Here is a 27,953-nt window from a genome sequence, read left to right on the forward strand (position 1 = left end):
TTTGTCAAACTGATATACTTTCTCTTTATTTTCAGTGCAGGTGCTTCAACAGTTAATAAAGTGTCATGTAAACATCATTTGATTATATAAAATATCCGGTTTGGGGTGCATATAGAACTCTACAGTAAGTCTAAGAAAAGGGGCAATAATGAGCAATATAAATTGTGAACATTAAATGACTCCTAAGTGACTTGGCTTCCCATTTTAAGGAATCCCCAAACCTTGTCTTGGCTTAAAATATTTTACTCATCATCAAAGGTGCAAAAATTACCTAAAGGTGACTAAAGAGGCTAAATATGTCCTTGGCTACAGACAGCAGCACTGACTGGAGGTTGGTCCACTACAGTACAGCTTTGGATCAGTAACAGCAGTAACAGGCAATAGGACGATCAAAGATACATCAGATTTACATAATGTGTCTTTTTGAAGGAAACGGTGACTTATTGTGCAGATTTGAGGCTCCATTATTAACAGTAGCGTGATAATTAGAGGCACCTTTTGTGTACAAAACCTTGCATGATTACAAAGTATTCAATGAGTCAGTGAACTACAACAGTGAAAATAACATTGAACCATAAATCACACTTCTGCGGGACCTTATAAACAAACTAAAATAATTGATGTACTTGATATCAGCTGTTTAGCTGATATCAAGTGTTTTAGTTTGTGCTAAAAAAATGTGCTCCATAAACAACTGTAAAAGGTAAAAAAAAATAAAAATTAGTAAATGGGGCAAGATGATATTTCAGGCATTGAATCTTATGTGATGGGTATCAAATCCATTATTCTGTGGACTTTCCATTGTAGTCGCCCTGGGAGTCAACCTCCTCCTCTGAGGCATCCTCGATCACCCTCCGCCCACCTCCAATCCGACGAGGAGTGCTGCCAAAGGAGGGCTCGTTTCCACGCCTACAACACCACATAGACACACAAAAACACACAGAAACAAACACAGACAAAAATAATAGACTGTGAGTGCAGAGAGCAAGTGACATGTTTATGTTTTCTGAAAACCACTCGTGGTTTATTCTAGAAGAAGGAATTCAGTAGAAAATGTGTCTTGGTTATGGGTTAAGCACGCTGGTTATCTTTGTAACTCATTTGAGTCCTGTTTCAGGACAATGAGTTTGGTTTAGGGCAGTTAAACCAAGCACTGAGAAAAAGATGGCCCCAGCTGTGAATTAGAGCAACGTTTAATGAGTTTGAGCCATTTTTGTCTCAGGTAGACTGTGATAGAAATGGGAAACAGTGATGAGCAGCTCTGAACTACAGCGGTACCTGCTGTTACTCCTTGGGTTCAGGGTTGCCTCTGTAATAGACATGGACATGAATGTTTTCTATGTGGACATTTAGGCAATAACAGTTTATTTTATTATCATTGTAACTTTGTCCTTTTTGTTTTCTGGGCCTAGTAGTTGTGTGCACTGTTCTTATGTTGACTTCTCTATTCTTATTTGATTATCTTTATTATGTGGTCTGTAACAGAAGTATCGCAATGACCCTCTCACCTGAGTTTGGTCTTGAGTGTATTGACCTCGCGGCTCATGGCGTCATTGGCCTCAGTGGCCTCATCCAGCTCTCGCTGCAGTTTCCTGCGAGCAGCCGTAGCACGCTGAGACTCCTCTTCTGACTCCTCAAGCTGACGCTTCAGCTGCTTCATACGCGCATTTGCCTTCTCAGCCTCATCATGGGAGCAAAAACAAGAGGGTTGGTCTAAGGTACCATGAGGTGAAAAGCACAAAAGATAATTTTAATTACCTGGTCTTTATACTGCTCTGCCTGCTTCCTCTCATCTTCCACCTGCATCATCAGGTCCTTCATCTTCTTGTCCTTCTGACGGATGCTCTTTGCATTGGCCTGCTTATCCCTAATCAGATATACAGGGTCAAAATGCAATGAGCATGTCTGAAATGTATTCAGACTTAGGATAGACCTGTATTGCTCTGACTCCTCACCTGTTCTCCTGCTCGAGCTGCTCTTCCAGCTGAGCCACTTTAGCCTCCAGAGTAGTGATGGAGGACTTGAACTTGGACTTGACTTGGTTCTCCATCTCCTGCAATTTAGCCTTCAACTCCTTGTTCTGTCGCTCCAGCAGCTGTCGAGCGCTCTCATTCTTCTGTGAGGTGGTACGCTCCATCTGCAGCTCATTGTTCAGCTGATCCACCTGGGAACACAGTAGTATTTTATTACAGTCACTACAATCACACTTATCTACTATTTTACCTGTTGTCCGCTCTTGCGCAGCCTGTCATTGAGGATTTCCATGTTGCCCTGCTCCTCCTCCAACTCCTCCTCCAGCTGAGCAATTTTGGCCTCCAGTCGCCGCTTCTCATCTGTCAAGGCCGACCTGGTAAGAGTAAACCACATAACTAAAATAAACCATACCTCTTTTTTTTTTTTACACAAAAGAGCGTGACGGTAGTTCAACTGACTTTCCAGAGGAATTGCTTGCCAATTCATCAGACAGCTCATCTCTTTCTGCCTCTGCTTGTTTACGAGCTCTCTCAGCTGCAGCCAGTTCCTAAGATAAAATAATACAGTAATAATGAGTAAGTTATAATTGTGTTTTCAATTTCAATTTTAGATAATACTTATTTTTTTGAGGACTTACCTCCTGCAGTTGCATGAGCTCAGCCTCCAGACTCTTGGCCTTTTTCTCACTCTCTTTGGCTGTGGTCAGAACCTCCTCCCGAGCGGCACGGGCATCATCAAGCTCTCTCTGATAATCTTTCATCTGAGCCTAAAGTCCGCACAATCAGTACACATCATTTAAATATAATTGTTGAATCACATGCTTACACACCCCTCCCCCTCCCGCACCTGGAGCTTGCGGAGCTGCTTGATGGCCTCTTCTCGTCCCTTGTTGGCGGTCTCGATCTGGCCTTCTAGATCCTTCATGTCAGTCTCAAGCTTCTTTTTGGCGGCAGCTGCACTCGCTCTCTGCTTACGCTCATCCTCCAGCTCTGTCTCCAGCTCACGTACCTTCAGTTATTAAATACATCACAGCCTGTTACACTGATGGACCTGTGCTGAAAATGCTACAGTTTATTGTACAAATATACAAAAACTGCAAATGACTGCAAAATCAGTTTTATATATTAAAAAACAGTACTCAGTCAATTACAGTCGACATTTACATGTATACACCTTTAGTAAATGGACATACTATAAGAGACACAGCCATGTAAACGAAGTGAGTGAAGTGTGCTCAAGGACACAATGACAGTATGCACTGGGCCAAGAAGGGTTCACAACAGCAACTGTTTATAATCTTTGAGCCACAATCACCCCCAAAATTCTACACTCAATCAGAAAAATTTGTATGGCATAGTAGTAGTGAAATGAAAAATAAATAAATATCACACTTAACTTGGTTTTGCAATGGTCTCTTAGTATTGTTTGTACTTGTGTGGTGTTACCTGTTTGACCAGTTGTCTCTTCTTCTCCTCTCCCATCTCGTCACGTCCCTGGAGGTCCCTCTCAAACTGGGCCTTGAGCGCTTGCATGTTCACCTCCAGCCTGAGCTTAGCGTCCTCCGCCGCCTGCAGCTCATCCTCCAACTCCTCCAGCTGAGTCTTCATCTCCTCCACCTGAGCCTCCAGACCACGCTTAGACTTCTCCAGCTCATGTACCTGGGTCAGAATAAGAAATAGAAAAACATTAAGGTTAGGATAGCAGTACTTTATGACCATAAAAGGTTATTTGTCCTCTGTTTTTGGCCAATCTATCAATGGCCCAGGGCAGAGGTCTTCAACAGGAGGATCGCAACAATACCCCCCTAGTACTGAATATACAATAATAGAGTAACTATGGCTGCGTTCAGACTGCAGCCTGAAGTGACCCAAATCCGATTTTTTGGCTTCTATGTGACCTGTATCCGATCTTTTAATGACAGTCTGAACGGCACAGATCCGAATTTTTCAAATGCGACCCAGGCCACTTGGATATGTGGTCCTGAATCCGATACATATCCGATCTTTTGACATGCGACTTCAGTCTGAACGGCCAAAGCGCATCCATCCGACCTACACGTCATTAACAAGCGACAAACGTCACTGAAGCAGGCGGAAACCGGAACTGTAAAATCGCCAGGTGCTCAATGCTCGCGACCATATTTGGACAACTTCCGTAAACGCAGAGCACGCTCGCTGCGGTTGACGCATGCGGTTGACATCATCATGTCCTCCAGTGCGCATGCGGGACACTTTCGGGCCGTTTACCGTTCACACTGAAGTCACAGACAAGTCGCATTTAATTGGAAATGTGAACGACCTCGCAAAAACATCGGATTTCACAAAAAAATCGGAATTGAGCATTAAGCCCTGCAGTCTGAACGTAGCCTATGTGTATACATGACATTAGGCCCAATTTAATATAAAACACAATTGTATGCCATATATAGTAGGGGGTCCCTGCACCAGCGTGGCATCAATTTGTGGGTCCCTGGCCTAAAAAATATTGACCTAAGGCAACCTATCAGGAGGAGATGGCCTTACAGATCTTGAGGTATAGTTACGGTCATTGGGCCTTTCTTTTTTAGACTGAGTTATGTCTTGGCAGAAATATTCAGATATTAAAGCACCTCTTTATACAAAATAAAGTCCCCATGATTGGAAAATGTGCAACAAAATCATTAAAAGAACGAAACAGAGGATTTACAAAAGGTTGAAACAAAAGCACACAAAATTATAAAGGAATGTAAAGGCAAAGTAATGACAATATTAATGGGTATACCAATACATGTAGTTAATACGATTAAATGAGATTCAGGAGCAGGACCACGCCTCAGCCACCCTCTCCTCTCACCAGCGAACCACAACTCACCTTGACCACGCCTCTAATTTCCCAGAAGCCTATATGTAGCAGCCTTTCCCATCATCCCAGTTTGTCTCGGCTAACTCGACCCCACCCTCCCATCCCCTATTTTGTCTTTGAGTCATAAGACCCCTACACGGGGGTCCCGTTCCGGCTGGGCCAATTGTAGATTGAGATGGAGCCCCCACCCATAGTCTCAACCCAGCCCTCTCTGCCTCGCTTCCTACATTATCAATAAACTTCTTCGCACTATGTCGTTGTTGGTCCTAGCTAGTGAATGTCAAAATAAATGTATCAAGAAGGCCACAGCAACTAAGATTTGTGCTTTCTTCATTCCAAAGCTTTTTAAAAAGCATATAACAAAGTGCCTAAGTGCTTAAGAAGAATACATTTTAAATTAAGCTCTTACGTTCTTGCCGACGTCATCCTTTGAGCTGATCAGATCCTCCATCTCAATCCTCAGAGCTTTGTTAACTCTCTCCAGCTCCTCACGAGAGTCCTGGGCCTCCTCCAGAGCCCGGGCCAGAGACAGGGCTTTGGTCTCCTTCTCCCTGGCTTCTGCTTCTGCACGGTCTCTCTCCTCTGCAAATTTACTGGAGATGCTCTTTTCTTCAGCAAGCATCTGAAAGTGAAAGTTATTTGGTGAAATTCATGTATACACATATCGACATTATTCTAGAGCTCACGACTCGAAAAAGAGTTTGTAGGCCCAACCCTATCTGGAACGGACTTTCAACATTTATAGATTTTGTTTAAAAACTGTGCCATCTATCTGAAATTTTGACTTGAATGTTACTAAGAATAAATAAACCTGATAATGTCATCTCACCTGATCAAATTTCTTCTGCTTCTTCTCAAGGTTAGACACAATCTGTCTCTGGTTGTCCAGGTCCATAAGGGTGTCCTCCAGCTCCTGCTGCAGTCTATTTTTGGTCTTCTCCAGTTTGTCGTACGCTGAGGCCTTCTCTTCAAACTGAGTGTTGGCTGACTCCAAGTCTCTCTGCAGGCGTTTCTTTCCCTCCTCCAGGAGTTCAATGTTGCTAGACATTTCCTCAAGCTTCTTCTTTGAATCTGACAACTGGACAAACAACATTTATCGAATTAGAATGTTTTCATGCAATATCATTTAACAGACACAAGTGAGGGCTGACATTGCATTGATTTTATTTTATTTTAAAATGTAAAAATCTTTAGTTAAAAGCTGTTAAGAATGCCAAAATATTCTGTACTTTTATTAAGGAAACATTTGTAATTCATGGCTTAACTATGTTATAATGTTTTTCCCCATCATAAGCTTATTTGTTATATTTTTGAGATTCAAACATTTGTGACTAATCTTGCATCTTATTTTATTCAATAAAATTTGACTTTTGTTATGATATTATACATTATTATAAAGTTAAATTTTCTGTATCAGAAAAATAACCAACACATATGTACATTACTATTTCATGCAAATGACTTACCTGGATGTTGAGTGTGGACACGTGTCTCTCCACATTCCTCTTTGCCTCCATCTCCTCTTCAAGCTGCTCCTGTAAACTGTTCTTGTCATCCTCTGATTGCCGTAACTTTGTTGACAACTGAAGTTTCTGTCGTGTCTCTTCAGCTAGAAGCTCCTACAACAGTAATACAACACGAACCAATACAAATCAATACTAACTACCCCAAGGATACAGAGACAGAGATATGAAAAAAATATGAGGCAGAAAAGTAGTAGTGTTGGCAGTATGGTAGATGTTATTGTTACAAAGTTTAGGGTATGAACATGAACAGAGATTTTGAGCTGTGGATGTAGAGAAAGATATGGTTTGGGATATGGTATAGGGGTGAAATGCAGATAAATGCAGCGTAAATGAACAAATTGAAATAAAACAGGACTCTTTCAAGGAACGGCCGGTACCTGTGTGTCTTGGAGTTGAGAGGAGAGACTGGTGACATCTTTGCTCAGTTTGATGTTCTTGCCTTCAGCTTCATTCAATAGGTTGGTCACACTCTCCAGTTCAGCCTAAATCATAACAAAGCAAAATAATACCACTCATATATCACATAATTGCATGTTAATTACAAGATACGTTTTTATTTACTGTTGTTTTTGCACATCTGTCTGACAGCTCTGCTTTCTGTTTCTCGCTGTCGCTGAAACGTGACTGCAAATCTGCCACTTGGTTTTCAAGCTTCTTCCTTTTGTTCTCTCCGTCCTGTTTGGCCTGGGACAACGAGCGCACCTCCATCGTCAATTCCGAAGTCTCCTTTTCCAAAGCCTGCTTAGCCTTCTCCAGGTTTGACTTGACCTAAAAAAAGGGACATAACATTATATTTGCATCACATATTTATAAAGCTCCTTCAGTTTAGTTTATATATATGTTTCTTTCATAGTAATGTATTTAGACACTTTTCAAGGCTTTTACCATTGTCTTGTAGCTGGGTAGATGAGGTTAGGTTGTGTGATGTGAATTGAATTGAGTAGACATTGTGTAAAAATGCTTGCTTTGTTTCCTCATTTAGTGTTGTTTTATATGGCTATAGCATTGATGTTCCTCCTGTACTGCCACTAAAAGCCAAATGTAAATAGTCACAATTCACCATATGTGCTAAAATAAAGCCCTGCCTCTAGTCTTTAAATATGTTACATTATCATGCCTGCTGGTATTCTTAACTATAAACACAGTGATGTTTCCTGATAGTCCTCACTCGTTTGGCCTGCTCCAGCTGGTCCGTCAGCTCCTCCACAGCCTGTGTGTGCTTCTGTCTCATCTCCTGGACCTGGGCCTCATGGGTCCGATTCTCCTCCTCTATGGCTCTCTTCAACAGAGTAACCTCTTGCTCACGCTTAGCTCTGGCCACAAATATTGAACATAAAGTAAGTTAGTGGATACGATACCAAAATGTGAAAATATAGTATACACATTTAAATGTTACAACTTTTTGGAATATTTGTTTCAAAAGATCAAACCTAAAAATTTTAACATAATTCAACCTGTACAATGTAAATTGTAAATTTTCAAAGAAACAGCAAGTAAGTTAGTCAAAAATTAACTACAGATTTCCAAAATAAAATAAAGAAGATCATTTATTACTTTAAGTTTACAGCAAAATATTTAAAACAAAGCTTTGAAATATTCATTATTTAAAACTGTTTAATTGAAGTGTTGTTGTTATGAGTTTGAGGTTTAGAGATTGCTGTTCATCATACATACACCACATTACAGTACAGTGCATTATCCCATGCAGCTTAATAAATTACTGAATAAACAGCTCATTTATTTTTCCCTCATGTTGGTTTGTACTGACCTGAGCTCCTGCTGTGTAGCGGTGGTGTCCAGTGTGTCTTCCAGCTCAGACTTCAGCGCCTCTAGCTCCTCCCCCAGGTCTCTCTTGATCTTCTCAGCCTTGTTCCTTGCGGCTCTCTCTGAGTCCAGATCCTCCTGAAGATCTGAGATGTGTCCCTCTAACTCACGGATCTTCTTCAGTGCATTGTTCTTCTGGGCTGTCTCATCTTCTAGCCTGGTTTAAGATCAGTGCATAAAAAATACATTAAAATAAAAAATATGTCTAATGACCAAATCAGAATCATACCTGAAAAACTGTAAAGTGCAAATAAAAATAATGCTTTAGTCTTTTGAACTCAGAAAAAAGTGTTCAATATGATGATTCTATATTCAGACTCTGGCGTACAATAAGTTGAATAAAAATGTAAGATACAGCAGACTCTACAGACCCTGGTAGTAGCATGCAGGGCATATATATCAAGATATATCACCATCACAGATACTACAAATCTAAGTGGCATATCTGTAATTTATAACATTATCACACAGCATGTGGTCTATACCGGGCCAAGGCATTTTGTAGCTCCTCCTCCTTTTTGGCGAGTTGTGCTTTGAGGTCTGCGATTTGAGCCTGTAGGTCTGCTATCTGTTCCTGCATGTCATTAGACTCTGCCTCTAACTTCCTCTTGGCCTTGTCCAACTCCTGACGACTCTTCTCCTCCTTCTTCAAGCGAACTGAAAACATGCAACAGCAATACAAATCTAGTGATCTACTATCTTCTTATTCTACTATTAACTATTTCTGTTTGTTGGCTTTATCTTTTAACGTAGCAACAACTTTACCTTCCAGTTCAGAGATCATAGACTCATGTTTGTTTTTGAGTTTCGTGAGGTTCTTTGATTTTTCTTCCTCCTCTGCCAAGTTAGCGCTGAAATCTGCAATTCTTTCTTCCATTAATTTTCTCTCCTAAAATATCAATATCCAACAGTGAGATTTTTGAAGTCTCAGATTCAGTTTACAGCATTACATTAGCACTTACCTTCAGTAGTTTGTTGTTCTGATCCTCCATTACTAAGATGTCGTCCTCGAGTTTTTTTATCTTTCCCTCACAGGTCACCTTTTCCAATTGTAGCTTTTGTCGTGCATCTTCTTCCTCTTCTAAATGCTCCTCTAATTCCTACAAATAAGTCTTAGTGTACATTTATCACTCATAACATTATGGCCACTGACAGTTCTTGTTTCTTTATCATAGCACCAATTTTGGGAAAATGGGTAAAGCGGTAGAGCTAAGATAAGATTTTTTTTTCAATTGTTTAAAATGAATCAAGAAAGTACAAGTATTATATAGTTTGACAATGTCATAATTGTGCTGGCTACAGGGCTCATAAATAATTCAATACTACCTTTTTTTTTCAATATTTTAAACTCTGCTTCTCTACAGATTTACTAAGAATTGACCAGACTTGGGGAGGAGAAAAAAATCAGTTTGTCGACTGGACAAAAGTTTGGATGAGCTGCATCCAAGCTGCTTCTTCAGAACTAAAGAAGCAGCTTCGATGAACTGTGGAACATATTCGACCAAACAAACTTTTGTCCAGTTGACAACCTGATTTTTCTCCTTGCCATGGATTCTACCTGGACGACTAAGGGATACTTCACACAACTGACCAGACTGACAGCATTTTTTAATTTATTTTAGAATTTTGGTCTGTAAATAAATTCTATTCAAATGTAAAAATGCATTTCTATTAGCTGCAAAATATTGTGCAGCGTTGAATTATTATATATTTATTGGTTCTCATCATTACATTTTTATCATATTGACCTGCATCTGTTGCTGCATCTTCTTCTTCTCCACAAGCAGTGATTGGGCCCGCTCCTCCTCTTCATCGAGACGTGCCTCCATCTCATGTAAGATCTCCTCTAGTTCCTGTTTCTTTGCAGCCAAACGGACCCTCATCTCCTCTGCCTCGGCGTACAGCTCTGTCTCTGCCTGCAATTGCTCCTGTAAGGCATTCCTCTCCTCCAGGACCTAAAATCATATCATTTAGCAGAAATTAAGCAACAAAATATTTGGTAACATGCAATAATAACTATACCTTAATTAGCTGTAATAAAGTATGAAGAAAGACTTAACTCATAATGAAAAAAATGTTTATTAAGAATGATTCAGGCTTAACTGTTTAATTAATACTTTAAACATAACTCCTTAATTACCCCTTAATTAGTTATTAAGCTTGAACCATTCTTTATAAACTATTTGGTCATTATAAGTCTAATTAAAGTGTAAAGTGCTGCCAAATATTTAGGTACATTAAAAAAATCACTGATATTCTGTCCTAAAAAAAATTAAATATTTTAGAACCCTTAATAGTCAGTGAACAAAAACAGTATTTACATTTTCTGTTTCTTACCGCTGTGTGTTTCAGTGATATTTCTTTAAGCTCAGATTCAAATTTTGTTGCAACTTCTTTGGCTTTCTGCAGCTCCTCTTCTTTCAGGCTCATCTCTTCCTCCTGCCTGGTCACTTGCAGCAGAGGCTTAACCTGTAGGTCAAATATAAGCACAAAAATATTAATAACTGAAATACCAATGAATGAACTTGGAATCTGTATTATAAAGTATTGAATTCAGATAATAATTGTTGGTCAGACCTTTGTGAACAGCCTCCACCATTGCCAGTTCCTGAGTTTGAGGTAGGCGGCGCAGTTCCTCTGAATCACTTTCATGGCTGTGAGCTGCTGCTGTCTCTTTGCAAAAGCCCTTCACAATACACATAAAAAGGATTCAAGTAAAATGCAAATATTGTTTATTTACATTAACATATTGATCTTCCTCTAGCTCTCCTGACATCTTCAAAATTAACTTGACCCACAAGTAAGAAATTTGTCTTGGTCTCATAACCCTTGCTCAGCACAGCACATTCAACATTTAACAGATAAAATCCATAAACATAAACTCCACAAACTACGAATACAGCACCTTTTCTAAGACACTGTAGGATCGTGATCAATAAAATATATAAGATAATGTGTGTCTTACTTTCTGGCTAGGAAGCCTCTGGCCTGAGCTTGGAATGCAATGATGATGACAGTGATCTTCAAGTCCCTCTCCTCCTCCAGCTGTGCCAACACTCCAGTCCTGAAAAAGATCTTGCTCTGTCCGATTCGGTACAGGTTTGGGTCCAAGTCCAGATGCTTGATCTACACACAGACAATACAAACAATAGTAAATGAAACATATGTATTTATTGGTACCACTATATAAGAACTACACCTTAATTAGCTCTAATAAAGCATGGAAAGACTTAATTCAAAACAGTTTACTGAGAATGGTTCATTGTAAAAAAAATAATAATAATAATGTTAATTGTGAAAAATATTTGTTAATTGTGTTTATGGCTAATTAAAGTATAGCTATTATAAGTATTTATTTTATAATAAATATACGATATATTTATATAATATCATTATAATTTACCATTAGGCAGCAAGCTTGTTTCCCATCCATAAATCCCTTGGGAATGGCATTTGCAGCTAGGATCTCATATCTAAAAGTTGAGCAAGTATTATCTTATTATAAAAACAAAGACAAACTTCAAAAGTCCATACAGATTAACTAACCTCTGACGGAATTCCTGGAACACAATTCGGTTTGGAAATCCTTGTCGGCAAATTCTGATCCCCTCCAAAACACCATTGCATCTGAGCTGCTCCAAGACGAGGTGGGCATCCAACTTCCCTGCCTGAACCAAACACAACCATTTAGACATAAAAAAAAAAATTCCTTTCTCACATGTCAGTGGTTTGTTTAGAGTTTTCTTGTTTTACCCTCTTCTCGTGGTTGGGGATGATGCATCGGACAAAGTTTGGTTGTGTGTTATGCAGAGTGGTCATGAGTTTAGCCAGAGACTCTTTGTAGAGCTGCCCAACAGTTCGAAACATGCCCTTTTTTGTCTTTGAGGCGCTGGGCATTGAGCTGTCAGTCATCTTGGCAATCGTGTCCAGACCAACCACTCTGTCGGCTGAAATTCACAATGCAGTGAGTTATTAAACCAACACTTGTATCAACTTATTAATAACTGGAGCTATGGATGTGCATATTTAAGTGCTGATTGAAAGTCCTACTGTCTTTCCATAGTTCCTGAACAAATTGGCTGGAGGAGTTGCTGAGAAGAGCTGTCACATTGTCATTCAAAGGGTCCATGTTTTTAGTCAGCCAGGCAGTAGCGTTATAGTCCACCTTCAAACATAAAGTAAAGTATAAACTGAGTATAAAAAGTAAATATTATATGTAGCTTTTGTTTGGGTACAATAATAATTACTCTGCCAGCATAATGGAACAGTGAAAACTCTGTCTTGTCCTTGAGCTGTTTGGTTTTGGAAAATTTGACATGGTTTTCTTGTGTTTTTATGAGCTTCTCCACAAAGGACACATCCGTAGCTTTGGGGAACCAGCACTCCTCATCCAACAGGGCCAAGATGCCAGGAGGGTTGTTCTACACAAAATCAAAACAATAGTTTATATCACTTTTCTACCACATTTGTGCTATGCATAGACCATTGTCAACAACATAATGCTGTAATTGTTTATGAAAAAAATAACACAGATTTTGTTCATCATTTGTATACATGGATTGACTGCCTGAATTGTTCCAGAGTATGGCATTAAAACTTCTAAAAAAAACGTATTGTCAACATTGGCTCCCCCACAGAAGCTTATTTCCTCACTGGTCTCTCGATGAGCTCAATGCAGGGCTGCAGGTCCAGGCCAAAGTCGATGAAGTTCCACTCGATACCCTCTCGCTGGTACTCCTCCTGCTCCAGGATGAACATGGTGTGATTGAAAAGCTGCTGCAGCTTCTCATTGGTGTAGTTGATGCAGAGCTGCTCAAATGAGTTGTCCTGAAACAAAAAATGCAACAATTACAAGCAGGGAAAAAATCTTAGGCAATATTCATGCAAGAATAGATAATCTGAATAATAACTGTATAAACTAAAAACATAGTTGAGTGCCAATAAATAGATGTACAAAAGCCCAACTTCTTACGTAAAGAATCTAAACAAAAACAAATAAACTACTAAATGAAAATAAGAATATGACATATAAGTTATGTCACCTTTTTGAACTCTTTGTAGATTAGCACTTTATTCCAACATTTAAAAAGGAAAAGGGAAAGAATCATGTACTATTTATGCATCAGTACCTCAAAGATCTCAAATCCTGCAATATCCAGGATGCCCAGGAAGGAGGCTCCCTGACGTTTGGTTTTATCCAGGGCCTTGTTGACTCTGGACAGGATCCAGCGGAAAAGACGCTCATAGATTGCTTTAGCCAAGGCCTCAATAGCAAAGTCAGCCTGGAAGAGAAGACAGCACAGAAACAGTGAGTAAAAGGGAATGTCTACAATCAGATAGAGTTGTACATTATGAAACTCATTCTTTATGGGATTATTACTTAATTAAGCTCATAGAATGGTATTTATTGCAATACTGAGGGGAGGTGTATTGTACAAATAACAAAATCCCAGCCCCCTCTTACAACTCTGGGGCTACTTAAATTGATTCTATAGCAGTAATATTGTTCAAGTAGTTTTCAGTAAAGGCCCAGGATCATGTATTTTTTTTTTTTTTAATTAATATTTATACATTTTAAAGCTTGTATATTAGTTCACTGTGAGGGGCAGTGGTGTTACCTGCTCTTTGGTCTGGGCCTTCTGCACCACCTCTCGTCCCACTTTGATGCGAGGAGTGAGAATTGCTCGAGTGAAGTCGGTCACATTAATTCCCTGTAAGTGACACACTTTTTGGGCCGCTATGGAGACAAAGTAAAGTTAAACTTGTCATAAGCTTTCAATCAGTATAATTTATGATGATTTAATAGTATCTATCTGTATTTTACCTGTGTTGTCTGGCATTGTGGCCTGCTCCTGGTTCCTCTCTTTATTGAATTTAATGTTTCCCAGCTGCATGACTGTGGAGCACACCTTCAGGATGTCTGGAAAAAACAAATCCAAAGGCTAAAGATATATGAAATAAAAGATAAATAATGGGTCTGAGCAGTTATGGAGAAATATCTATATGTGATTTTTAAAATGTTTTAACAGTAGGATTATGGATTATGCTCAGAGTACACCTTAAGGGCATAACACACATAAAGAGCATTAACATTTGAAAGAACACTGATATATTTTGTTGTTTGCTGCAGAAATTATGTTATTTCAACAATTGGAACTCCAGTAAAACTGACCTTATGGTCACAAAAGGGTTCATTTCTAAATAAAATTTAAACTTGTGTGTAGTGCGTGTTACCAAGTCTCTCCTCGTCCGTGAAGCCCATGATGTCCATGGCCTCCATTGTCTCTTCGTACATCTCGTCGTCCTGCTGTCCAGGGATCTGCACGTGTCCCGCACTAAGGAACCGGTAGTTGCTAAACGGTTCCAGGAGAAGCTCCTCTGATAATGCAACGTCACAAAAGAAAATTATTAAATATGATATGATGAGTATGATGAAATCTAAAAAGGTTTTCCCTTTTTGACATCTATGATACAAATTACATATACTCAGCACAGTGAATACTGGCTCCATCTCAGCGAGTGATGACAGTCTTACCCCTGTGTTTATCCTTAACACCAGCGATCATGTAGTAAAAGATATGGAAAGCTCTCTCAGTTTTTGCCTGTCTGATACAGCGAGACTTTTCCAGCAGGTCTGCAGACATTCAAGGAGTTAAAGAAAATGCTAAAAGAAAAATTCTAATTTGTCCAGCTAACATAAAACAAAAATGTTACTCAACAAAAGGTAAATTTTCAGATTATGGTCACATAAAAATTCACAAAGGATACAGGTCTCTATATTAGCTCCAACAATGTAGCCAGTCACATCAAAATTAATACGAATGAATTTACCCTGCCAACAAAAAATCAAAAGCATGTGTATATATTATATTGCTAATATTTACTAATCACATTTTTTGTGTTCAGTATTACAACACAAAACTTACAAATCTTGAAGAGTTGTCGTTTTTGATGGTCTTCGCATTTCCAAAGGCTTCAAGAATAGGATTAGCCTGCAGAAGCTGTTTCTCCAGCTCCCCCTAGTGGCAACAGTGAGCAAGCATGATCATCATGGAAATATTCAGATGTTTGTGTTAAATAAGAAGAACTTGGCAGAAACCTTAGCAAGATTAAAGTTGCATGAGGTATAGACCCATCATATTTGTTTTTTCATTTAACTTAAACTATAAGACTTCTGACTGTATTATATTATCACCATCAAAACCAGGTTAAGCATACTGTAATTACATTGGTACACTACTCCTTCACTTTGAGTTGAGCTAATCCATTGGATCAAAGCAGTCAGGGTCAGGTACAGGACACCAGAACATCTCAAATCTCCTCTGTCTCAAATACTCTAGACTCAGCAGTTCAACGAAGGCTACGTGTGATAAAGCTAAAGCAACATGGATAACAATATGGTTTATCTTCCATTATGTTTTCTTTCAAGAAGAGAGAGATAGATAGACAGACAGGTACAGACCAGCAGATGACGGCAGATCAGAGTTGGCAAAGCAGAGTGAAGAGTTGTCTTGGTTGAAAAAGGAAATTATGACTAGAATACATGGACAATGTGAAAAGAGAAAAAAGTTGAGTTATTACTTAAGACATGTCACTATTTTGAAACTGCACTTACATTACACAAGTATCCATACATGTGACATAGTCATACCCAATGAGGTATGTGATATGATAATATTTTAGCACCTCTGTGAGCACAATAATTTGAAAAATTACTATTTTAGCAATTAAATTTGGAGGCAATAGGCTGGGTTTACATCACACCACAACATCTGCTCATAGTTTAAAACTGAGCTGTGGGTCAGAAATTCTTGTTAGAATTTGGCTTTTAACTGTTTGGGCTTGATTTAAGGTTAATATCTCAATAATTACTAGGCCTACCCACACAAAACAAACAAAAATTTGTTTTTAATATGCTATTATTCATAATCATACAACTGTTATTATTTGAAAGAATTTTAAGCCACAACCTAAGGCATATGTGTGGACCCAATTCCTAACAACAAAATTAAGATAAAGATTGATAAAAAGTTAGAATTACCCATAGAGATACATAGGTCCCTGCCCTCCATCTAAAATGATAACATCATGCTCAGAATTCTTCAATTTCATACTTAAAATGGATGTCTGTGAAATGACCAGAAATAACATCAGCTTAAAACTAAGAGAGGAATGTTTTGAGAATGACTCATTCCTGTACTAAGAAAAATATATTTAGTTGTCCACTTTACAGCATAGTAACATCCATTTAACATGAGAGGTTCAAATATAGTCTATATAGATATTAAGTTAAGTAAAGAGGAACAGATGAGGTCAGTGATGTTTGATTTTTCAGAAAGGAGTTGTTTCATGCTCACACTGTGCATTGATCTGTGAAGAACACTTTCACTGTCAAAGAGGCCCCCTCCTGCTCCCGCTGCCCCGTCCCGCCTCAACTGGCAGTGGAAGTGTGTCAGGAAAACCAAAGTTCAGGACTAGGCCAGACCTAACTGAGGCCCTCTCTCACTCTGTAATGTGTTTAATAACAAGCATGCAGTCGAAATCAAAACTACAGTGGTGTCAGATATCAAGATGACTATTTTCTATGGAGCTCCAGTTAACCGTATATGTGTAAAAACTACTGTCTTCATGCACTTTTTGAACCTAGAGAGAGACACACGTAAGCACCACACAACACACACGCCAGGCCTTTACTCACGTAGGCAAACTGTGATCCTGATTGTTGCTATTTGGAGGAAATGGCGATATACAGTGTTAAACTTTAGGGCACTTTTCTGCTGCATATATTGATCACCTCCTTCGTAAGAGCGAGGAAAGTGTTTGATAATGTGTTTCAGAAACTTACCGTGCTGCTGTCCTTCTTGCCTTTGTGTGAAGACGCCACTACAGCCAGATACTGGATCACTTTCTTGGTGTTTTCAGTTTTACCAGCACCAGACTCTCCACTGAGAAAGTAAATGGGTAATTGTAAAAGGGGCATGAGCTTTTTAGTGGCCAGACTGCCTATGAAACTTTTTCTTCCAACACCACATCAGGGATAAAATTATATTAGGTATATTATCTATCAGGCTTGGCAAGCCTTATAGATGATGAAAAGAATTTGTATATCTTGTATTATTTTTGAATACTTTTATACAATATATGCAATATTTTTTCAACACAAACTTTTTTTTTTTTTTTTTTTACAGCTATAGTATTATTCAATATAGCTGTCCTATATTTTCATACACCCTTAGTGACCTTTTTCAGGATTGCCATAATGGGGCTAAAGAACTCCTCCTCATTCCTACTCTGTTACACTGATATAGTATCCAGTGCCATTACATCATTAATGATATTTTTCCATCCAGGCAACAGTTCCAATGTTGACCAGACAAAACAAATCTAATCGAATAGATCCATCCTGTACAGTTCAGACACAGGCCATAAAAGGCATGGGATGGTCCCTCTTTTGAGCACTTTAGGCTCAAACTAATGTCCTGCTCTAAAGACAATAGATGACATTTAGACTGCTACTGTAAGCAGACCACACATTCAGGCTCTGACTGTAAGTAAGACTTCAGCAGCAGTAGTATGTAAGCATGTTTTATTAATATTTGTTCACGGGTATAACAAGTTGCATTTACCCAACAAAACACCTTGTCAACTGACTAAAGCTATTGTAGTGCTCAAGTGCATCCAGGACCCTGTAAAACCTTTTACTTGAGAATATAGGTCAGTTCCCATGTCAATTTACCACATTAGTCCTAAAATGGTGTAAAGACAAACATCTTTGAGCAGATGGCGACAGCCCCTCTCCCTACACACAGTAGCTCATACATGACATTCCATGTTCTGCTCAAACGTTTCTGCCTTATAAGGCTCCAGCTGAAGCGCAGACCAAATTTTAACTCTCACCCAAAATTAAACAATAACTTTTTCATGACTAAAATTACTCCTATCATTTATCAAACTACTGCTGCTGCAGAATCTGACCAATGTGAACTTTTTCCATTGAGGAAAAACTAACATTGAATGCATGGGCTTAAAATGAACAAAACGTTTGGCCTAGTCCTAGAAGGAGCACAGTTAATCTTTCCGAAACATTGGCATATCAAGGACCACTACACATTTCCTAATGCTACTTCCTTCCTTCTTTTGTAAGTTACAGTTAGAATGATATCACACACACAACATTATTATTGCATGGTAATTAATATTTGCACTGGTAGCTATAAATCTTAAACTAAATCTTAATATGTAAATTGTGAGTCAGTGCTTTGTCTTTCGTGCATGACTTTATTCAGGTTATGAATGGAGTGTCCAATATTGCGTTAGCTGTCTTGTCCACAGAGCTAACATGCATATGCTTTGAGCAAGGTTTGAGTCGTTAGTGTGCAAGCATTCAATCCTCACTCCCACTGTCCCTCAATAGAGAGTCAACATGGAGACATCTGTCCCTAGATACTTGATGTCTGAATCATAGTTCTGAATAATCCGTTCAAAGTAAATAAACAAACAACATGGAGTGCAAACATTTAGGAAGCTTATCTGCTTCTCACATCAGGATGCAGAGCCAACTTCCTGACCCGGGTCTGAGAGGAACCAAGGCCTTAGTCCACTGGGATCATGGCCAAGTTATCTTTTGATTAATGCTAAAATACAGTAAGGTCAATGTAAAACTTTTTTACCATCTGATCGAAGTGTTGTTCTTATCAATTATACATCTGATCTTCTTACATCTTATATTAGTCTTATGAACTGGCTAGTGTTTTGGAAAATGTTACATAACTTGCACATTAAGACTTGAAAGGCTTGATTATAGTATGAAAAAATGACAGGAAATCCCTGTTACTTACGTGCAAAGGATGGACTGGTCTTCACGATCTGTAAAAGATATTAAAATATGTTAATATTTATTAAAAAAAATAAATGGCAAATTACATAACCTAGCCTACATAACCATTCTGTTCAAAGGGTACACACTATGTAGACGACAGTATTGCACTTATCAGTCTCCATGGAGAATGCGACAACTCCAGGCCAAGTTACAGCCATGTTAAAAAGCCATGTTTTACCAGGTATTTTCAAGCAAAAAATACACCTGTAACTGAATAAATGAAAGATGAATAAGTTGAATGTCCTACTGTGGAACATTCAAGGCAAAGCAACAACATCTCCTCTGAGACAAACAAGTGGAGTACCCTCTATCAGAAAAGTTACAGTGTACCTTTAAAGTTTAATTTGGACTCATATGAAGTTGTTTTGCTGTCTAAGAAACATGTCCTTCTGATGCTTTAAAATCTGATTTAAATGCTTCTAGTAGTGACTCCGCTCAGAGTAAGGCCATTTAGTTAAATATATCCTTAAATTCAATAGTCCCCTTCATCGAGTAAGAGGGGCCACAAAGATAACATTGTTCAAAGTTTAATTAAAATCTATCACATTACCCCAGACCTGTGCTGCTCAGATAATCCAATGTAAGAACTCAAGAGCAGTTTTTTCTCTGCCTTTGGAAGGTTAGACTGTTTAAGCAACTTTGTAAAAAAGGTTTAACATAATGACAGTACATATAGCACATTTTGAGATTTTCCTATTCATTTTGCTTATAACTGCATATAAAGCAACACAGAAGGATTGTTTAATTAGCACTGAATTTAAACATAATAAAATGTGAAGGCTATCTTATTTTTTACAGTTGCAAGAAGACCCCATTGGCTTAGCAGAAAAATTAACTATTAAATCCAATAAATTCTCATTTTATTGCAACCTAACAATTTTGTTATTTATGTAATTCCACATGTAGAAACTGACTTCTTTCTTCTCTGTAATTCCTAATTGAGGCAGCAGAGAACCAGATGTCAATGTGGGGTAAATAGATGTTAATATCCAAAAACAACATTGTTACAGACAGATTCAAACATATTTACGATACAGTCCCAAAAGTGCAAATGGCTCCACTGTGAAATACAAAAATGTGAAAACAAATTACTCCGGGAGTTGCCTGGTTTTATTTTTTTCTAAACAGCTGGACTTAACCCAAAACAACAGGAAGAATGTTAGACAACTAATTGATGTTGTTCATCTCTTCCATTTTCTCATGGATGCTTTAGTTTTGGATTTAATATCTTGTATCAACACATGTGATACTATAAACTGTAAGTATAATACAAACCACAGTGTGCATAGTTGGTTTTGGTACTTACGGTAAATTTTATCATGTATTTGTACACAGACTTCCAAACTAATCTACTGAGCTGCCTCAGGACCCACCAAGCATAAAAAGTCTGATAAAACTGTCAAATTGTCCAAGTTGTTGGACATACCTGTGCTGCTATCTGCTTAACAAAAAACAAAACAAAAAATCCAACCACATTGCAAAATAACACATGTAATCAAAATCAGGTATAGTCTGGGGTCAACCACGCATATTCACAAACTAAGACTAATCATTATGAAATCACAGCTGTATCCCTTCTCAATCTGAACCTTAACTGAAGCTTGTCTAAACATACACACAGCCTGTCTCCATCATGTTTATGGTTTATGGAAGAAATAGTAAACAAAACAATTGTGTGCGTGTTTGCTAATAAAGCCTAAACGTACACACAGAGAAACATACAGTTACATTTGTGGGGCTTATGCTGGATTTAAAGTGCTTATATTGACACGCAACATCCTGGCTATCCTCAGCAGTAATAGATATAGCATTTCAGACTGATGCAATTGTTATGTAAGGGAATGCCCTCCAGTGCAGTGGGTTAAAAAATGCTTAAGAACCAGAGTGTTTGTACAAGGAGAAAAATAGCTGAAGACATGACAAGAAGGCAACATTTGTTAAATGTGCATTCATTTTTTGGCTATATAAATGTGCTATGTTAAATGATTTTAACTGGGTCACACCGCAAGAATAGTTTGATCATGAATAAAAAATAACTTTTAATTTTTACTTTCTAAATTAAGCTGAATATTTTTACTACTAGTTCAAAAGATTATGCTAGTATGACCCCACACTCAGTGCAGCTCAATAGGCCTAGCTAACTAACAGAAACTGTAAACAAGTAGGGTGTTAGTTTCAGAGTAGTTTCAGTGCAGTTAGCTCCTCCCTTCAGACAGATATAAAGCTGTGTCCACCAGCGTCTGACCAGAACTGAAGAAGCAGCTTGGATGAGTTGCAAAGCATAGTCGACCAAATAACCTTTTGTCCAGTTGACAAATTGAATTTCTTCTTTTGCCACTACTAGTTTCTCTTTGAAACATTTCAGTTTAAACAACAGTTCAGATTAAATATGATTAATGTCACAGCCCCTAGTACTTCAAGTCCATTTTTCATTTCTGTTCAACTGTTTGTGTTATTTCTTCTGTCCATTCTACTGTCACTAAAGCTATGAAGACTCTTTGACTGAGCTTGCAGAGCGTATACTGAAGCATTTGGAGACAGGAAATGTTTGACTGCCCTCCGCCCATCTCTCCATCCAGATGTAGCCTCCTCTGGGAGTATATCGTCACGTCAGCGGGGGACCGCATGGGCACGACCACTGGACGCAGAGGAGACACTTCACTCGATGGGAAATAAGCTGCTTTGAAACCGCAGCACTGAGGAGGGGTTTCCCAGAAAATAATTTAATATAAGGACAAAGTCTGGCAAATGCACCAGCTATATAAGACAGCAACACCAAATATTTTCTTAGGGTGAACTTGGATGTGAAAAATTGATTATTACCACTAACCTCTGTGAAAGAGTTTAACAGGAGAAAGAGGGAATTGAACATATGTATTTTGTATTTGTTAGATGCAGAAGTTTTTATGGCCTTGTAGTGTCACATGTTTCTCTCCATGGAAACAGATAAGCCTCAGAAACCTACTGAGGAAACATTTCAGGTAAAAGGATAACAGAACTGGCTCCAGGCACATAACCCGGTGGCAGACCCTCAAGTACAAACATAGTGCTTTTATAAATGCAGTTACAGTGATTTGGGTGTTGGTGGCAGAGTACCTTGCATCATGTTCCTGTAGGCGTTGTCAGTGATGGAGTAGATGTGAGGGGGCACTTCATGACGTTTCTTCCCTTTGTACATATCGATCTTCTCTGAGTAAATGGGCAGCATTTTGTACGGGTTCACCACAACACAGAACAGACCCGAGTATGTCTGAAAGAGAGAGATTTCAAAACTTACCACAACATCGGAGACAGATTGGCTCAATTCAGACATTTTTATTAGATTTTATCCCCATTAGCTGATTGTGACATTCACAGACTGTGAATGATTTACTTCTGACCTCTACCTTCCCAACTGGAATAAACTAAAATAGAAAGAGCTGAAATATGCAAGTGAGTATTGATAAATTGTTTTAAGGTTAAGTTATGTGTGACACAGTAAATAATGCAATAGCTATGCTCTTATTACTATGCATTACTCACTCTATTTTCTTATTATTTCGACATGCTGCTGCAAAACACCTGGCCAGAGATGACAACATTCAGGGACCACTTCCAAACTGTACTCTACTCTTATTTTTAACCTGACAGTAATGTAACATGTTGTCATTACATGAGGAAATGTCTGACACATTTGAAAAAAAAATTTAAATATATGTACATATAGTCCTAATTTATGTGGTATTATTGTTGCAAATACATATATCATTACAAATAAACAACAGAAAGACTAAGCATTTAGTTTAGGATAGTCCCTCATGAATTAATGTAATATGTACAAGACTATTTACTGATCACTAATTTAAAATGGAAATGTAACTTTTCTGAAGGAGAGTCCACCTGAGTCCATTGTCTGCATCTAGATATCACCACTCTCCATAGTATGTCAGTAAACATGTTTATTTTGCATTTATTCAATTACAGGTGTTTGTATTGCTAAGAAATCCTTTGAAAAGCATGCATTTTACTGTGAGTGGTGTTGCCTCTCCACAGATCTGAACTGTAACTTGGCCTGATGTCATCTGCTTGCCTCTATGAAGACAAGTAAGTCCATATTGTGGAATACTCAAGGAGAGCAATAACATCTCCATGCAGACAAGCAGGTATTGTATTGGACCCCCCCATTGGAAAAGATAAGTTGTGCACCTTAAAAAACTTGTCCTGTAAGCTTTATTTGACAATAGAGTAAAGAGTAAAGCATCAATAGTGTAAAATCAATTTGCTGAAAAGGTTGGATTGGTGCATCTCAAACATTAGTTATAATATTTATAATATATAATATTTACATAGAAGATTATCAGTGTTACTTGCACTGCGTGCAATGCATAAACATGTAGTGTCATATTAGGGTAATAATATTTGTACTATAGTTTGTACTCACATAGATGAGTCCAGAGAAGTAGCGCTCCCTGAGGTTGTGCAGCACTGAGGCCTCGTTCAGACAGGTGAGCTCTGCCATGTCCTCCACTTTGCTGAACTTGGGTGGGTTCATCTTCTGTATGTCATCCTTATTCACTGTCATCTTTTTGCCATTATCAGCCAGCTCCACCAGCACCTCGTCACCGCGCTCCTCTTTGATGCTCGCCGCCTCAAAACCATGCTTCTCCGATGGCACCCACACCAGCTTCTTGGCTGCCCAGTCTGCCTGCGCCATGGGGTTGTTCAACATGTCTTTGTCCACATAGAGGAACTTCTCATCCTCACCTGGGGCCGTCTTGGACATGTTGGGTTTGGGTGGAGGGCCAGCTGCAAAAGGGACAGAATAATGAAACCATATTGCATAAACATTTTAGTGATTATATAGTTGTTTATGTGATACCTGATTATCTAAGAGATGTCACGAATAGTTTATAGTCAGTTAATTTTTTTAATAAAAGTAACAGAAACATTTAGATGCAAAATTAAGTGCTTTCACAGTCATCTATAGTAATAGGTAAACTTAAATGTAGGGCTTAAGGGTTTAAACATGTTTTTGTTTTGTTTTTTTACGTTATCATTCAGAAAGCTGGTTACATAATAGAGTAAAATTAATTTCACTGTTGCTAATATCAATTGTGAATAACTTTTCACTTGTGACTTTTCTTCTCACAAAATTCATAACTTTAAAATTTCATCATCAATCATGATATCTCTGATCTCGATCCTTGTAAATATCCACTATTTTGAGACTCGCTGAGTATAAATTACTTTCTTTACAAGCCATACTAATTTAAATGGAGCAAGCATATATCCCTGACCCTGAACTAGAGAATATATTTTTTTATGCCTCAAATATTTCCATAGTAGATTAATGCAAGCTCTGTAAAGCATATATGCGTATTTTTGTGTTAATAATACAGAAGGTGACAATGACAAAATACTAGCATTAACCTAATTGGGAATGGGATTAAATGGTCAAAGAAGCACTAGAAAGACATATGCTTTTGGTTGTACCTTGAAGAGTTAACTTATTTGATCCTTTGGGGATTTTACGCTCCTTCTCACAGGCCTCCACCCTCAAACTTCATTTTCACACACTCCACAAGACACACATAAACTCCCCTTGATTTAGATGCAAAAATTAAGGATGTGAATCAATTTTTTCCCCATCTAATGACAATAAACTATCTACATTGCTATCTTTGATGTGTACACTAATGCTGACAACATAGTCTATAGTAATTTAATCATTATGTAATACAGTAATTGACAACATCTTTTTTTTCCATGTCTGCCTCTCCCCTCCCTGTCTCTCCCCCTAAGAGTCTCGTGCTGTGATGACCATATATGGGCTCCTTCTCTGTAGCAGTGCTCTTTTCATCGGACCTAAACAGCACGGCAAGTCCAGTCCCAAACAAAAGCCTTATAGGGAATAGTATGTCTCTGACTGCTCTGCCGTTTACTTCAAAATGATAACAGCAAAGCACAGAGGCTGAGGGGGGCCTTGCTGCAGCTTGCATACTGTAGTTTACATGGGATACTTTTAAATGCACCTATGTGTTTGAATCACAAACTGAGTGGTATGATAATTAGGTTTGGAAAATTTAACATTTTTCTGTTAATGTACAGATATTTTGTTTGAGTTAATATTAGGTAATGTGTATGGATCGTAAACAGTATTGGGGGGATGTTCATACTAGATCTGGGTAGATAGAGGATGAGACTGACATCTAAAAAAAAAAAGAAGTTATATCAAAATTCATCTAACTGCCAAGTACTCAACCTCATAAAAACCATCACTAGTTCTCCTTTGCAACTACAATCAAACTACACTGCAATATTTTATTACTTGTATTGACGTCCAAATTGTATACACTATATACACAAGCTATTCATCATGATTTAAAACAAGTGCATCTTGATTAGATTAAAATGTGATGAATTGCTTATTTGATATTTCTTTTGAATATAGTGTTTGAAAGATTAGGCCAATAAGAACACTCCATACAGAAATGGCACCTGCTCCACTCAAGCCCAGTGGTTGTAATAGAACCTTGAGTCATACAGTAATAATCTGCCATCTTGGATTTACCATTGAAAAGATGAGGGATAATTGCTCGGCACTTGGGTTTCAAACAATTACTCCAAACTTCAGGCTGTAACTGCTGCTGCTTTCAATCTTTAAAACTGGCAATGGTGAAACTGTGTGGAGAAGTCAGAACTATGGGAAAAATGAATCTTGAGAAAGGCTGTGATTGTACCCAAGGGATCTATAAAGCTGAGACGTTCAAGGACTCATGACATATTGAGTTTAAAAGAAGTTAAAAGATAAAAGCTACAACATTTGGCAAGCTCTGTATGCTGAAGAAATGTAGCATGTTTTAAATCAAAGGCTATTACTCTCAATGGTACTACAGGGGGAAGAATAATTATTGTTTTTTGTAGTTTATTGAGTATATAGATATTCATTTGGCCAATATTTCCTATCCCCACTTCACACCTGATTCAGTCCTGGTTTAATCTTGGTTTGGTTCTGATTGAATCCAAGCTTAGACCTACATTTGTCAGCTGATACTATTAAATTTTAGTCTATTAAAATAAAGAGGTACAATAGGTAACTAATTTTATGGTTTAAATAGACAAATCTATTTGTGAAAGCATTTGTTGTTACTCAAGTTGCCTGGATGTCTTTACATCGAGGCTGTCACTATAATTGCTATATTAATTTATCATTCAATACATGGAAGCTGGAATAATTTTCTTTGCAATAATGGCGAGATTTTTCTTATGTTTGTTGTAATATAAGATTTGAGCTGGCTTCATTCTGCTATTTATTTGTTGCAGCTCAAACCTTTTAATGATACTGTATATTTAAAACTGGTTTACTAGGATTATCCTGCTTTGTGTCAGTGATATAAAATAGTTTCAATATTATTGTTTGTGTGTTGTTCAACATTATTGTTTATCGGAGTATTTCTCTGTAACAATATATCATGCTTCAAAATTTGTTATCATGACAGGCCTACTTCACATCCATTAAATACTGAAATAAAATATTTTTGGAGGTGGTGTTTCTGAAAAGGTTAAGACCCAGAGTAACCTGACTTTCTGGCTGATCACATCCACGCTGCCGGTAACCCTTTAAACTTTGCCTGGCTCATTATCTTAATATTATCACTGCTCCCTCCTCTTCCTGAGAGTTGTGTCAACATATCTCTGTAATGGTTCTGTCTGTGGAGCTGCTAAGTGGAGCTGACAGGATCATGCAAACCAAATCAAAGCAGAAAACGTTAAAGTCGATAAAAACAGAGATTAGAAAGTCCACGAGGCACTGTTTTTCTTATGGATGAATGAACTCATCAACTTTACAGGTGCTACTTATAAATGAAAAAGAGCTCAATAATACAATAAAACAAGTTCACATCTTTAAGAGTGACTTGCACATAACCTCACTTTCCAATATAGGACAAACCATCAGAGTCCCCATCTGAAATAATAAGCATATTCCAAGTAATAATAAACCCATTTTCTCATGAGACGAAATGACCTTTCTATTTGCGGTTGCCATGCAGGTCCTGTGAATGATTTTAGCTCATTTCCTCTGCTGGCTGCTTCACTAACATACTTCCTGTTATAATTGTGCTAATAACCCCCAGAGCAATGTAATTTCAATAGCTTTATATTATGATGAATAGTGACAAGTTCAAATTAGGACAATAAAATGCAATGACCACAAGATTCTTAGAACAGTCTTGGGTGGGCTTTTTAATATGGTGAGGTCAATATTACTTTGTCCAGTTAAGATTAACAGGGCAGCACATAATTATTATAAATTCATTTTAATTCCTTTTTTTGACATGCTTATCTTTTTGAAGGTTTCTGGGAAAAAAGAGGAAAATCTTCAGTAAATAATTAATTAAACAAACATATGGCACTAAACTCTGAGTGCGCAGAAAAAGCTATGCAATAACAGCAACAAACCGACCTCTGTTTGTATCTTAATGCACAGAACAGTCTTGCATGACCTTATTTGGGAAACAGGAAACTTAGTGGTCAATTCGATGACATTCACTTTGAACTTATTACTTCCCTTTTAATTGTCTGTCCATTTTGTAGTAGTTCTAACAATGATCACGTATTTAGTTCTGAATAATAAAAAAAAAATGTTACCACACTTTTTCAAGTTCTGATGCTACTGTGAAGTTGTTTTTGCGGACCATAACAAACCATGCGGCAATTAGCATTTGCTATAAAAGTAGAAAAACACTGTACTTACATAATGACAGGAAATCCGATTTGGGGTAATGAATTTAGGTCGATGGTTTGAGAGGAGAGGCTGTGACGAGGTACTCCAACTGTAACAGTCCAAATGACCCTCGTCTAATTCAGAGACGTAGCATTTAAAGTGCGCCCCGCTGAGAGAAGGAGGTGGAGCCGCGTGGTGCGGAGCG

General features: G+C 38.0%; 1 protein-coding gene across 3 annotated transcripts; it reads right to left on the bottom strand.

The window, feature by feature from the left end:
- myh11a (myosin, heavy chain 11a, smooth muscle) lies at positions 1-27,953 on the bottom strand. 3 transcript variants are annotated; one of them, XM_055157762.1, is made up of 43 exons: positions 27,779-27,953; positions 23,465-23,829; positions 22,141-22,294; positions 19,004-19,031; positions 17,011-17,110; positions 16,864-16,890; positions 15,092-15,184; positions 14,934-14,997; positions 14,701-14,799; positions 14,400-14,543; positions 13,990-14,085; positions 13,784-13,902; positions 13,295-13,447; positions 12,819-12,992; positions 12,413-12,586; positions 12,216-12,330; positions 11,919-12,112; positions 11,712-11,833; positions 11,569-11,638; positions 11,131-11,291; positions 10,743-10,851; positions 10,503-10,634; positions 9,914-10,120; positions 9,128-9,265; positions 8,931-9,054; positions 8,651-8,822; positions 8,110-8,322; positions 7,510-7,654; positions 6,903-7,109; positions 6,719-6,823; positions 6,282-6,434; positions 5,645-5,893; positions 5,225-5,437; positions 3,420-3,632; positions 2,821-2,982; positions 2,612-2,740; positions 2,433-2,521; positions 2,224-2,347; positions 1,956-2,164; positions 1,759-1,867; positions 1,509-1,681; positions 1,279-1,309; positions 772-909 (listed from the first exon to the last, which is right to left on the bottom strand). In XM_055157762.1, exons 2-42 carry the CDS (start codon positions 23,804-23,806, stop codon positions 1,285-1,287), a joined length of 5,829 nt encoding a protein of 1,942 aa, XP_055013737.1. In that variant the 5' UTR covers positions 23,807-23,829; positions 27,779-27,953; the 3' UTR covers positions 772-909; positions 1,279-1,284. The 3 variants fall into 3 exon arrangements, with proteins under 3 accessions (XP_055013736.1, XP_020797529.2, XP_055013737.1); XM_055157761.1 differs by lacking the exon at positions 1,279-1,309 and having other exon boundaries at positions 1-909; positions 27,779-27,952; XM_020941870.2 differs by lacking the exons at positions 1,279-1,309; positions 16,864-16,890 and having other exon boundaries at positions 1-909; positions 27,779-27,952.

This window comes from Boleophthalmus pectinirostris, unplaced genomic scaffold, assembly GCF_026225935.1.
Source record: "Boleophthalmus pectinirostris isolate CB_2022bp ecotype Guang Dong unplaced genomic scaffold, ASM2622593v1 HiC_scaffold_22, whole genome shotgun sequence".
NCBI classification, from domain to species: Eukaryota; Metazoa; Chordata; class Actinopteri; order Gobiiformes; family Gobiidae; genus Boleophthalmus; species Boleophthalmus pectinirostris.